This window comes from Hordeum vulgare, chromosome 7H (assembly GCF_904849725.1).
Source record: "Hordeum vulgare subsp. vulgare chromosome 7H, MorexV3_pseudomolecules_assembly, whole genome shotgun sequence".
NCBI lineage: Eukaryota > Viridiplantae > Streptophyta > Magnoliopsida > Poales > Poaceae > Hordeum > Hordeum vulgare.
In genome coordinates, this window is record NC_058524.1 from 431,297,850 (window position 1) to 431,311,520 (window position 13,671).

A 13,671-nucleotide genomic window follows, 5' to 3' on the forward strand; every position below is an offset into this window, starting at 1 on the left:
CTCCGTGGACTCTCGCAGTTGTTATCCTCCATGGGTTGAAGTCTCCACTAATGTGGACGCACGATAGTGCCACCTATCGGAACCACGCCAAAAATCGTCGTGTCAACCTTTGCATTTGATCTTCCTTCCCTATCCTCTACATTACATTTGCATGTCTTTACTTTCCGCTGCTATACTCTTAGATATGCATGTGGAGGGTGAAATTGACTAGTCATAGTTTCTAAAACTGACCCACAACTAAAATTGGAAAAAGGCTAAGTTTTTATTTTTAGTCAAGTAGTCTAATCACCCCCTCTAGACATACTTCAGATCCTACACTTGTAATAAACAATGTAACTATATCGATATTGCAATAAACGAGTCAAGAGGCATTCTTTGCAAAAGAAAACTAAAACATTTGAATCAACCGCTGATCAATGCGCTTCATAAGTCGCCTCTCACGCGCTACGTGTCCGCCAGCCCCATGATCGAGTCGCTGATCTTCTTCCCCCTTTATTCTTTCCTTTCCTTATCTATTTATTGCAGAAAGAGTTGGGCTACTCGTTTTTCTCCTCCTTTTTATTGTTCCCACAACACATCAAAACCATGCCAACGCCATCGCCTGTCACCCTGCCACCGCTCGTGTTATTGCAACACCTACCCCTACACGCCACGCTCTACACATTTGTCACAAACCATCGCCCGCCTCACGTCGTTGCACTGCTGCTCCACTATAGCTCCAACAAAGTAGCTTGCGTTGTCGTCACAGGTGTTGCATCGCAGCTTCCGCTATGGCTACCATGTGATGCATCGCAGTATCCACCGTCATTGCCAACACTACAATGGAGCGCGCTCGGGGTTGCAATGGAGAGTCGTCGGGGTCGTTGGAGCTCTATCGCGACTGCACTAGCGCTTCGAAGGAGCTGTAGTGGAGCTTCGCCAGCGACTCGATGCAGCATCGCCGCCAACTCCCTGGGGAAGCTTTGGTGTTGCATTCGAGTGCTTGCGAGCGGTTCCATTGCAGCTCTGGATGTTGCATCGCAACGCTCGCGAGCAGTTAGACATAGTGTTTTGGTATTGCAATGAAGCTCTTGTCATGACGGCTCTCTGGTGCTGCAATGGTCGTCAGTAGAGCGGTGATGCAAGATCGAAGCAGGGGAGGGGATGTGAGAGAGAAGGGCAAGCATGTGTTGACATATCTAAGGGCTCAAAGAATGTATCAGATGGCCGACGACTCGACTGATTCGCTTGGAAATCAGTCGATGATTCCTAGCGATATCTACGATTTGTATATTCTTTTAAGTTTTTCTTTAAAGACAGTATGTTCTTTTGAGTGGTGCACGACAATTTGTAAGGTTAGGTAAAAAAAAACAAGTCATCCCCGTAATTTCATGTAGGCCATTCTGGCCCATATGGGTTGTATCCAGCCCATTTACTAAGCTTATGTAGCCAACCCATGTAGGCCATTCTGGCCCATCTGGGTCTTAGCCAGCCCATCTATTAGGCTTCCTTCTCTAACCTTTTCCCCAAGGAGAGAAACGAGAAAGGCTCACCGTGGAATCGATCGAATCGTAGCGAAGCAGCGGCGGCGGCGGCGGCGATGGGGATCGGCGAGCACTTTGAGGGCGTGAAGCAGCACTGGGCGCGCAACTTCGCCTTCCTCGACTACTTCAAGAAGGTCTACGGCCGCGATCAGCCCCTCCCCAAGTGGTCCGACGCCGACGTCGAAGAGTTCATCGCCTCCGACCCCGTCTACGGCCCCCAGGTATCTCCCTGCCCTGCCCTGCCCTCTCCCGCAGCCCGATCCCGATCCCTCTCTGCTTCCCCCCTCTAAATTACAGAGATTCGTTTCCAGCTCAAGGCACTGAGGGAGTCCAGGAAGTTCGCGCTCGGCGGGGCCCTGGCCGGCGCCGCGCACCTCGGCGGCGTTGCCTTCAAGTACTCCAAGAGCCCGCACGGTACGGAAAGTCTCTCGATCGGTCTTGATTCTGGGTTTGCACGCGTTGTCGTTGCTGCTGTGTCTGATGGCGATGCGGTGGGGATTTGATCCGTGACTGACTGCCTTGCCTGCAGGTGTCGTGCTGGCGACCGGGTTCGGAGCGCTCACTGGCGCCGTGCTCGGATCGGAGGTGGCCGAGCACTGGTACGAGCTCTACAAGATGGACAAGCAGGGGGCCAACCTCAGGTTCATCTACTGGTGGGAGGACAAGGTCGCAGGTGTGTTGCTTTCTTCTGGCTTCGTGTCACATGCTACTCCTGTTTATCCTCATTTTGTGATTCAATTCCAAAGGGCAGCATGTTAGTACATGTATGCCATGCCACTTTGTGTAAGAGAACATCATAATAGTGGTTCCATTGGTTCCTATGCAAAAGTTTTGACTCAGAGGTGTTGATTATACGCCAGTTGAGTGAATTTAGATTCTGGGCTGCGATTAGCCGTTTGAGTGAACTGGCAATTATGTTGTGTTGGTAAAATGTTGTCTTGAGTGAACTAGGAATGGTAGAAGGATAGGATGTGGCTGTATCCATGATGATACTCATTAACATGCAAGTCGTCATAGCATGTTTCGTTTGGATGGACATGTTTCTGTTTAGCTCTCATGAAACAATTATATTACATAATAGTGACTCATGTAATATGGATTGTCACGGCGGTCAAGTGTCTGCGTACAGCTGCATGCCAATATCTCATTGGGTTTTGCGTATCTCTGTTTAGCTTTCTTAGAGCATTATATGATGATGACTCAGGCATTGTGATTGTAATTGAGTGACAGTACGACAATGTTCCATTTAGCTTTCTTAGAACATTATGGGATAGTGACTCTGGCAGTGTGATTGTAATTGGGTGATAGTATGACAATGTTTCATTTAGTTTTGTATGTTTCTGTTTAGCTCTCCTAGAACATTATATGACAGTATCTCCAGTAGTGTTGATGTAAAGGTCTTGGAGATTTATCATAAAGTTATTTATGTGAATTAGGAGTATTAAGGTATAGGATGAAATATGATTGTTAATTCAATGATAGTACTTGCTAATGCACCATTGTTGATGGAATTGCCTGCATGAAAGTATTTTGTTTACTTCTGCTACCAAATATTTCATGGTTTATTCTAACCTTGCTGCAAATGTTCTTCTCTGAGCAGGCCAGAAGAACTGAAGAAGACTTCTGCATAAGGTTGCACCTGTTTCAGCTTTACTGGTTTGACAAGAGAATGATGTCTCCAGTTTGGGATTTGTAGTTTCTACTTCCTAGTCTTTTTCCAATAAGGTGCATATTGGCAATCAATTGGACAATGTATTTTATTTTCTCTACTATGGGTTTGCTCCCAGTTCTCTATGATGTTCATCTTTGCACCTACGGAAAACTAAATGCCAGTACTTTTCAGTCTATCAGTAATGACTATTCTGCAGGTTGTAAGTATTCAATGACCTTAAAAATAATATAGGGGATGCCTACTTCTTTGAATCATTTCCAACTCAGGTTTCCAGTTATGAATATGAGCCTTGAGGCCTAATGCAAGTGAGTATGGTTCCAATTGCATAGGAGAATTCTGGAACCAGCTTTCCTGACTTGATAACTGCGTATTTCTTTGGGTCATTATTTCGATGCTGTGTCATGTTGTAAGTATCACTGCATTTAGTTGCCTGTGAAACTATCTTGTATCAGCATTTCATAGGTATCAACACTTCTGTAAGTAGGCACACTCACTTATCCGAAGTTTAATTAGGTGGTGCTTTCTAACTCAGCTGCCACTGGATCTATCCTTGGTACTTGGTTCTGCATATGCCTCATCAAATTATCTGATACTAGTGATTTTCCAGCAATGGTTTCTCATGCCTAATGCTAACAGTTTCTGTTTGCATGTCACTTAAACTTAACGAAACAAACTGATATCATGCATCAAATAAACAATGTGTCATGTAAAAACAAGTTACTCAAGGGGTAATAAGCTTGCAACATCTCGGTATTCAAAGCAACACACAAACAAAGGTCTTGATTATGTGAAATAGCAACATCAGAGCTCCTCAAGAGTTCTTTAGGTAATGTAAAAGCACAGTGCAATACAATACTTAAGGCCTTAAGGGCACTCCTGAGGGAATATGGCCGATATAAATATTACAGAGTAGTACCAGAGCAAACCCATACATAAAGCAAGCTTTGTTAAGTATAAATAACCACCATATTACACACTAATAATAGTCCCTCAGGGCGTTATTACCATCAGAAGGAATAGCCCATCTCTGAGCCCCTACAAGTAGAATAGCCACTCAGTATAGTCAGTGGGTTAGTGATCTCCTCTATCAGTGGGACTGTACTAAAATGCCCATTCTGCTGATCTGCTATAGTCATGCCTACGTCGATCAGTCCATGCTGTTCTACTATCTGCAACCAGGAACACAATTTTTGTATCAGCAACAATTGCTTGCACGGCGGTCCACAACACAAAATCTAGTTTGAAGTTCCATGTGACAATATACGTACAATCGGTACCTTTTCCTGGAGAATTTCGTTGGCAGCTTTCAACATGCCTTCCTGCATATAAAGAATCCAACTCTACTTTCAGTAAGTTGTCAATGATAGTTGGGTATTTATAGATTTGAAGTGTTATTAATTGACTTGCCTTGCTCTTTAGTGCCTGGATCTCTTGAATCATTATCTGCATCTGTTAGGCAAGAAAGTTTTAGTGTCCAGAACAGAACAGTTTCTCTTTCAATAATTTATAGGCTTCCCGTGAATTACCTTTGCGGAGCGGATGTTGAACATCCATATCTCCAAGTACCTCTCCAGGGCATTCAGCTCGTCAACATTCATGTGTTCATTTGCCCTGTTCCCGTAAATGTACCTGCCATGGTTTTTATTTTGTCAGGGTTAAGTCTGAGAGTTCATCGAGGTACCTATCATAGTTTTTTTTTAACAATCAACAGTTCTGTTTGGTTGGCAGAGATGGAGCTCAACTAAATGTAAGAGCAAAAGTAGGTTTCTAAGTCTGTGCTACTGTAAGTCAAGTTTGTGTTGCTTTGAGATGGTTCTGTGCAAGTAAACAGAGATTTCAGGGTTATTAGGGTGGCTTTAAATGATAAACTATGTTGGCGCTTATGAAATAAAACTAGACATGCTGGAAAGATGCATCATTTTGCAAAAGTCGGTTTCTAATTTTGTGTTACTTACAGACAAATTCGTGTTGCTTTGAGATGATTCTGTGCAAGTAAACAGAGAATTCAGGGTAGCTTTGAATGATAAAAACTATGTTGGCGCTTATATAAAATAAAACTAGACATGCTGGAAACATAATATATCACTTCTTCCCCTTTTGTGAGCTAATGTGATAAGTAATGTGACTTGTAGTAGCAAAGTGAAATGGGTAAGCAGGATGGAGTACCTCAGTCCCTTCTGCAGCAGGTCTATTTCTTGCTTCAGCACCATTGCCTCCTGCTTTGGGTCCTAGTGACAAACATGGTCAAGTTTTAGAATTTCACCAAATTGTGCCACGCAGCCACTAACATGCTCACTTAAAAGTCTCATGTGCGACGTACATGAACAGGAGAGAACATGGGAAGAAACTTAATTACCACTCTCTGATCGCCGCAGCCATCGGCGGTCATGCCTTCTCCACTGGCACTCTTGTACCTCTCGATCAGCCCATCCATGGTTCTGCTCAAGATCAAGACAAGAAGAGATGAATGAGCTCGAGGTTGAAGGAGAGCAAATCACTCAATCAAGAGAACTGAGAGGAAGTACCCGGTGGTGGCGAGGTCGTAGAGCTTGCCGTGCGCGGAGAAGATGATGATGCCGATGTCGGCGTCGCAGAGGACCGAGAGCTCCCTAGCCTTCTTGAGGAGGCCCGCGCGGCGCTTGCAGAAGGTGACCTGCCGGTGGACGGGGTTCTCGATGCGGCGGAGCTGGACCTTGCCTCTCGCCATGGATGATGATTGATTGGTGGATGGATGGATGGATTGATTGATAAGGGGTAGATGTACAGAGACGAAGATGATGATGGATTGCACACAACCTTCCACTAGTTTGGACTAGCTTCGAGGTTGCTGCGGTTGCACCCTTGCAGCTCTCTCTATGTGAGACTACTGTCCTGGTTAAACCACAGGTGAGGCTAGAGACGTCGTTTTTATAGTGGGAGCAACAATGAAAAGTACCTTTCTCAGCCCGAGCAAGAACCAATTCCCTCCCCCCTCCCCTCGCATCCCCCGCAATAATAATACTCGCCTCTCTACGCCCACATCGTCCCCTACCAATCAATGTTTGAGGGGTTTGGGCGGTCAAGCTAACAGATGAGAGGGAAGAAAGTTGGTGTGGCACCTTGGAATCCATGTGTGGCGATGCACACATTTACACTTGGCCTCATGAGTGTGTTCCATTCTATTGAGTTTGCGAAGGCGGGACACGTGACGGTTCATGGAACGGACATCGGTCGTGACTGTCCATTGACATTTTTCTCCCAAAAGGAGGATTACCCCCGGCCTCTGCATCAAGTGATGCACACATCCATTCCGTAAAAAAGAAAATGATGCACACATCCATTTTACTCCCTCCGTTTCTAAATATTTGTCTTTTAGAGATTCAACTACGGACTACATACGGAGCAAAATGAGTGAACTTAAACTTTAAATTATGTCTATATACATCCGTTTGTAGTTCTCTAGAAAGACAAATATTTAGGAACGGATGGAGTATTAAATAAAGTAGCATCAAAGTATGTAGTTTAAGTGTTCAACACATGTTCACAAGCAAACTCAAAAGAAAATTAGTAAAACATCACAACCATGAAAATAAAACAAGATGACTAAACACCTATCCTATTATCTGTCCATTGACATGACTACTGGTTAGGATGAGCTAGCTGAAGTCAACCTTGGCACAACAACAAAATTATATGGCACCAAGTAGTGAAACTTCACTAAAGTAAAACAAAGAAAACATGTATTAACTATTAGTAAGTTTGGTCTGTGGGCACAAGTACGATGAACTAAGGAAATAGCTAGGGAAGAAAAAACTTTGTAAAGAGATCAAATTAGTGCTAGATGTATAGTATTTTTTCTGTTTTTTAGAACAATTTGCTGGCCTTCTTTGCCGCAATATTAGGTGGCTAATGTCTGTCTATGAATTCCTCCTCTATTTGCTTTACGACTATATGTCTTGTTATAAAGATAGCTAGCTTTGCTAGCTTAATTAAAACAGGATGCCCATTGGTGTCATGTCAATAACTCCTCTTTTTCTATCTCTTTTGTTGGACAGAGCATCTGTACCCAACAATTTGCAGTTTTAAACACCTCACTTGATAGTGCTCCAAAAAATTCTTCATCCTTATCACCCTCTTAACATTTTGTTTTTGGCAACACAAAGCAAAGCAAACACAGGGTAAACTTGAGGGCACATGAAAGTTGCTTTTTTCTTTCTTCCGAATGAGAATATATAGTACCTTGTGGGCGAAAACGATGTTTGATCGTTAAAAATACACCCTGGCATAAACATAGAGTAATTCTTTTGATCTCTACATTATGCGCTGAAAACAAAACACGAGTGGTTGTAGAAACTAAATGTATCTTCCCGGTTTTGAAGGTGTGCATGAATCTGAATTCTGGAGACTTGTGAGCCTTAAGAAGCCCGTTGTCTCTCGTTTGATTCAGATTGCAAGATCCTTTGGTTGCCTGCATCGCATGTAGTTTTCGCTTTGGTCTTCAAGAAGTTGCCTTCACATCAATGGTTGACAAACAAGTGTTGGAGAGTCAATCCCTAAAGGTTTTGCATAAAGGGTGTATCCGTGTATGGTGGTCCGAACAAGAAAAACCACTTCTCCCAGATGTCAGTCTGGATTCATCAGTGAAATGGAAGGTTTATGGGAGGCTGCCACCTGGTGAGACATCTCCTTGTGGGATGCTTCATAGTAGATGCTAGTGGTTTAGGGCATAAAGCTTCAACAGATTCCAATTAATTTGCCTTTTGATTAATGAAAGGGAAAAGGAGAGTGAGTGCTCATTGGACATTCCCAAGAGAAAGATTGCTGTCATGTCATGTCCTCCCTGCATGCTTGGCCTATGACACTTGAGACCTTTTAGATGCTAGCTCTTTCCAGTGTTCTCTAATGCACCAGCATAACATGCTGCTACTGTAGTTAAAGATGCATACTAGTACTATACTCCTGGCTAGTCATGGATATGTTATTATTGTGGGCCAATTTCTGTTCATAGTTCTTTGGCCTTATTAGGTGGCTGTTGTAAGCTAAATTGAAAAACTAATCTATGTCGAGATAGCAATCTTGCCTATCATGGCCCTGTCTCTACAGATATACATAACTAACTAGAGTCATCAACAACAAGATTGTCTCAAGGAATATATTTGAAGTTATACCAAAGTAAAGCGCATTTTGTCACAAATACGCAACGAGTTCAGCAATCTTAACTAATCAGGGAATATAAGCATTGGCTGTTGAAAAGTATGGCCCTCTCTAAAATCATCCAAATATTAAAATGAGTCTCATGGTACATGAGCAACTTGGAGAATCAAGAATGAAGCACATCCAATCATATTAGGTAACATCATCAGATTAAAAGCAGGCTGCAAATAATATTGCTGTTAAGCTTATGGCTTCATGGCTACAAATTGCTGTTATATTTCTACCTTGGGTGAAAAGGTTGCCTCCATCAGATATTATATTTATGTCTTAAATTATACAAGCGCATTAGCGCTCGTTGCATAACCAAGGTGCGCAGCAGCTGCACGAAGCAATCCGTGACCGAATTCCTCCAAGAATCTTGTAGTTAGGGCTCTAGTTTAATGAAGCATCTTGCGGAGCAATATCACGAAGGAACTAGGCCACTTTTACTCCTTGCATATTTTGGCTCACGATATCTGGTCGGTTTAATCCGGTAAGCGGCAATGGGCAAGGGTCCAGTATTTTCTCTTCTTTCTCTGCAGCCACACTTATCTTAATTTAATGACTATGTTCAACCTATGAAAGTTTTACATAGATTAAGGTAGAGATGATATGCAAACCTACACCCAATCTATGCTATGCCTAGGCACATAGAAAAATTGTTAGAAGGACTAGAAATATGCTGGTGGCACAATGTGCAAGCACTTGCTCATGTCTGCCATGGTGCATTGAATTTCCTCTTCTTCTTTTTTTTGACGGGGAGAATTTTCTCTCCTCTTTGTCTTTGTTATTATGATGCATGGTGGATGTACTATAGGACATGACAACAAGTACTCCACTTAGCATAATCATCAATTGGCTGCTACAAGTCGGTAGCCAATGGCGTCTGAAAGCCCACTTTTGTATGCTATAAACGCCAAGGCAGAGGAGAGGAGAGCAAAACCGTCCAGGACCACTGCCTGCCAGCTTTGGCTCTGAATCTAGGAACACCAAAAGCAGCCAATGCAGAGCTTGGCAAGTTGCAGGGTCTGTTAGAACAAAGGAGAGAAATGCTTGGCTATGCAGGCAGAAATCAATCCCACTAGAGATGCATATTTTATGGTTTCTGGTTAGGGAGCCTTGCTGGTCCAACAAATGTTGATTTGCTTTCTGCCACCGGAAGAGGTATACCAGGAAAAGGAGAAAGATATGATCCTATTTGTTTGGTTTTGTTTTGTTTGACTGAGAAAAACAAACAATAGCCATTTCCCCCTTATAAACAGTGGTTTGTCCTTCGATTCCCGCCAGTTTCTATTCTTCTCCTCTCTTTATTTTTCCCAAAACATCAGTTCTATTCCGTTATTGAGAGACGAATGAATATCCAATGGTTGGTGTAGCCAAGCATGACGAGGATGCAGATGCAAACATGGCATCCAATGAAGGACCATAATCTGTTTCAAAACATGGGAATTTAGGCACAAGCACCGACTTTTATCTTTTCAAATTTAAACGAAAACAAACAGCTTTCCTGAGTACAAAGATCTGCATATAATGCGAGCATTTTTACTACTGGAAAATGCATGAAACTTCAAAATTAGACAGACCACACCCGTCTTATAAGCATAATAAACAAGTCATCAAAACTAGCCAGGCCACACCCATATTCTCTATCATAAACAGGTCCTCCAGAGCCTAGTGCAGCAACTTGTTTCATGGAACGTCGGTAATCAGCGAAACCGCCGGGAGCTATCCTCACTTCCCAGTCCAAGGGATTTCTGTGCATTGGCGATTCCCTCTTCGTCTGCAGGCAATGTAGTAGAAGATTTATCAAAGTAGAAATAAGGAGGAAATTACAGTATGGTGAACTAGATAAAGTTATAACTGGAAAAACATTGCGGGGCAAGTTACAGTATAGTGAACTAGATAAAGTTATCTTAATAACTGGCACATATTTTAAATTAACATAATATCAATCCGCTAACAGTGACCCAATGCATTTCAGGAGAAACAAATGTTATTTAGTCGGTTTCATTCTTGGAACCAGAGTAGGATATCAATAACATCTATAGTAGATGATGTAGTGGCTTGAAATCAAGAATGGTGTTATTTTATAGTTAATTTGTTTACTAGAAGGAAATGCTGAATTGCGTTTTACAGAACAACAACGAATAGGATATGAGTAAACCAGGTTAATACAATACTATCTTGCCATTGACAGAGCTCACCCCAAAACTGTGTGAATATTTTGAAGAAAAAGTTCACATTGCGGGAGACACTGTATGCCATCACGGGAGGAAGAGGCTTGACAAGTGTGTCCACGGTGAAAACTCTCCGCAGAAACTGCAAAACATAGAGCTTCTTGTCAGATAACTAACAAACAACGAACAAAATAAGTACAAGATTCCATTATTTCAATATATCAATTATCCTTAATAAGAGAGGTTTGTTGATTTTCTTATTCGTCTAGACATCTACATAAACTTCGAAGTGAATGAAACATTAGGAACTACACAAAGTGAATGAAGTATTAGGAATAACACACACAGACAATATCTATGTTTTACCAAATAAGAAAAATCAATATCTCTGATAGTTCTTATGCACAATATCAGGATCGCCTGTTTGCAACCCCTCCTCTCCGGGTTGAGGTGCAACAAGGGGTATACCTCTTTCAGAGGATGGGTCACAAACCAAACAATTCCGGGTCGACAACCATGGTAGGACATACTCCCTCCGTCCCATAATATAAGACGTTATTACATCCTATATGTGAGTATATTGGATGTAATATCTTATATTATGAGAAGGAGGGAGTAGCTTTTTCCACTGGGATTACTAGTACCATTTTTTTCACGCATGCCAATTTTTTGATGTTAAAAGTCTTGATATAGCAAACAAGCATAGAAGATCAAATGTCTAAAAAGTAAAATGTTGGCTTGTGACTTGCTGGGCTTGGCTTAGCACAACACACACATCTCTCTTAATTTCACGTACTCCAGCCCTAGCATCTTTACCCTAAACCCCCAAGCCTGAACACCATGCGCTGATTATAACCCCTCGATCCACCAGCGATAGATTGAAGCACCGCTGTGGTTGTCTGACAAAGAATCAAAGGCAACCACAGGTACGCTCAGCGCAGAAAAGGGCCGGGCAACATCCAAGCATGATCGTGGCGCCGCGACGGTAGCAGTAGGATGAGGAGCGCCAAGTGACACACAACGATGACTGCATAGTGCGAGTTCTCATTTGGGATCGAGAGCAATGGTTTTGAGCCGTGTTAAGTATGTCAGCCCACAGTGACCCCTACTTACTTGACACTAACCCTTGATTGGGGTGATCAATCACAGGTCAAGGGACGTGGCGTCGACCCCTGATCCCTGTTTCTATGGGTAGGAGTACTATGATGACCAAGTTAGCACAGATTCAAGAAAAACTGTGATAAAAGCCATGCAGGGTAGAAGATACTCGGACAAGGCTTCCATTTACACAACTGTGCTTGTCAGTGGTAAATTATTTATGCTTGAACTAAAAGTACTTTTTGTGGATGTCTTTGAGTAAAATAATACGGTCATCTGGATTAAGATGGAAATCATGATATGAGAGAAACCAAGAGTTAGCAATTGTGGGGCTGTTTATTTCATCTAATGCAATTCACAAATCTGTGTTGCTATTCATACCTTGTCTTAATTATTGTGGTTAGGGTTAATAAGAAGGTAAAAGGTAAAGTATAATCTTGTGAATTTTGGCCAACAATGTTCAGGCAGTTTTGCAGTGCCTCTACCTTAAAAACTAAATCTATTGTTTTAGTTTTACTACCATGTGATTGAACCCTAAGCTTGCTAATTAATCCCGAGGAAAATCCTTCATTGCAACTGCAGCCTCCGCGGGTTCACAATTCGTCGAACACCTAGAGCGAATCGCCCAACAGCAACAAACAAGGAAGAGACATAGGGGAAGGGGGAGGGGAGGGATTGGCGCGTGGCGTGGGCGGGGCATACCCTACTGTTGCGCTGGAAGGAGTAGCGCAGCTCGGGGTCGATCTCGTCCTCCTCGAAGTCGTCGACGGCGAGGTCGAGGTCCGGGCGCTTGCTGCGTGGCATGTTCATGGTGGGGGTCTCCCCTGGGTTGCTGGTGACGGTGACCTTCCCCTCGCGGCTCATCCTGGACGCCTCGTCGTCCTCCTCCGGTTCCCCCGTCCGCCATGGCGCCGACGACAGCAGCTCCTTCCTCTTCCTCACCATCGTCCTCTCCTTTCTTGTCGCGTGTTGTCGTTCGCTTCGGGTTTGGTTTGCCGAGGAGGAAGGAAGGGGATGACGATGACGAGAGGATGAGGTAGGAAAGCTTTCCGTTGGGCTCTGGTGGGTCGGGTTAGGGAGGCTGTGGACTTTCATGGGCTGAATCACGTGCCACAATTTGGTCGGCCGAATGTCTGTGTGTGACGTCGTATAGGTCCTTTCGTTTCGAATGTTCATTGGGCCTGTGGGCCGTCATTAATCAGCTCGCGGACCTATACGATTCGAACTCGCCAGCAGCATTTCTTGAAAGCCTCCCAACTCCCGTGACCAATTGGCACACTCTCAGCGGTCGCTACGGGTAGCGTTCTGAATGTTTTTTTGGATTTTTTTTTATTTTTTCACCTATTTTTGGTTTTTTAGATTATAATTTTTCTGGGGTTTTTTGGTGTTTCGATTTCTCACCGATCTTTTTTAGCTTTTTGACAAAAAAATAAATTGCATTAAAAATATGTTTTTTTGTTTTTCTAAGAAGCACGGTTTTGTTTTCGCGAGAGGTATGGTCGTGCCTTTCAGAAAAAAGATGTATTTTTTTATTTTTTCATAAAAACACGATTTTGTTTTTGCAAGAGGCGCGGTTTTGCTTTCGCAAGAGACATTGTCGTGTCTTTCGAAAACAAACAAACACAACGCATTTTTTTTTCTGTGAGAGACATGGTTTTGCTTTCGCAAGAGGCATGGTCATGTCTCTCAGAAACGAAAAAAAAAACGTTTTTTATTTTTTCGCGAGGCACGATTTTGCTTCCGTGGGAGGCATGATTTTACTTTTGCAAGAGGCATGGTCGTGCCTCTCATAAATGAAAAACTAGTTTTTTGTTCTTTATTGTGAGAAGCACGGTTTTTTCATCCGTTTTTTTCTTATAAAAAAAGTTTTGATAAATCTATCAACATGGGATCTAGTTTTAAAGATCTCGACACGAGAAACCCAATAATGAAAACGGTTCAAAACTTGAACGCACGGTTTAAGAAATAAAACATATTGAAAATATGGATCTACAAAAAGAAAAAACTCTCGCATTGCGAAAAGCTGCAC

General features: G+C 42.8%; 3 protein-coding genes across 4 annotated transcripts; 1 reads left to right on the forward strand and 2 right to left on the reverse strand.

Moving 5' to 3' along the window:
• The first annotated feature begins 1,459 nt into the window (after window positions 1–1,459).
• Window positions 1,460–3,449, forward strand: LOC123411149 (succinate dehydrogenase subunit 6, mitochondrial). The gene is made up of 4 exons (XM_045104085.1): window positions 1,460–1,744; window positions 1,835–1,937; window positions 2,053–2,196; window positions 3,124–3,449. Exons 1-4 carry the CDS (start codon window positions 1,580–1,582, stop codon window positions 3,135–3,137), a joined length of 426 nt encoding a protein of 141 aa, XP_044960020.1. The 5' UTR covers window positions 1,460–1,579; the 3' UTR covers window positions 3,138–3,449.
• A 499-nt stretch (window positions 3,450–3,948) lies between these two features.
• On the reverse strand, window positions 3,949–6,093 carry LOC123409312 (MADS-box transcription factor 26). Of its 2 annotated transcripts, none has more exons than XM_045102250.1 (7): window positions 5,721–6,093; window positions 5,552–5,633; window positions 5,362–5,423; window positions 4,722–4,824; window positions 4,603–4,644; window positions 4,473–4,514; window positions 3,949–4,364 (listed from the first exon to the last, which is right to left on the reverse strand). In XM_045102250.1, exons 1-7 carry the CDS (start codon window positions 5,900–5,902, stop codon window positions 4,203–4,205), a joined length of 675 nt encoding a protein of 224 aa, XP_044958185.1. In that variant the 5' UTR covers window positions 5,903–6,093; the 3' UTR covers window positions 3,949–4,202. The 2 variants fall into 2 exon arrangements, with proteins under 2 accessions (XP_044958185.1, XP_044958184.1); XM_045102249.1 differs by having other exon boundaries at window positions 4,464–4,514.
• A 3,723-nt stretch (window positions 6,094–9,816) lies between these two features.
• Window positions 9,817–12,667, reverse strand: LOC123411575. Its single transcript, XM_045104544.1, has 3 exons — window positions 12,345–12,667; window positions 10,572–10,686; window positions 9,817–10,147 (listed from the first exon to the last, which is right to left on the reverse strand). Exons 1-3 carry the CDS (start codon window positions 12,585–12,587, stop codon window positions 10,074–10,076), a joined length of 432 nt encoding a protein of 143 aa, XP_044960479.1. The 5' UTR covers window positions 12,588–12,667; the 3' UTR covers window positions 9,817–10,073.
• Window positions 12,668–13,671: the final 1,004 nt, after the last annotated feature.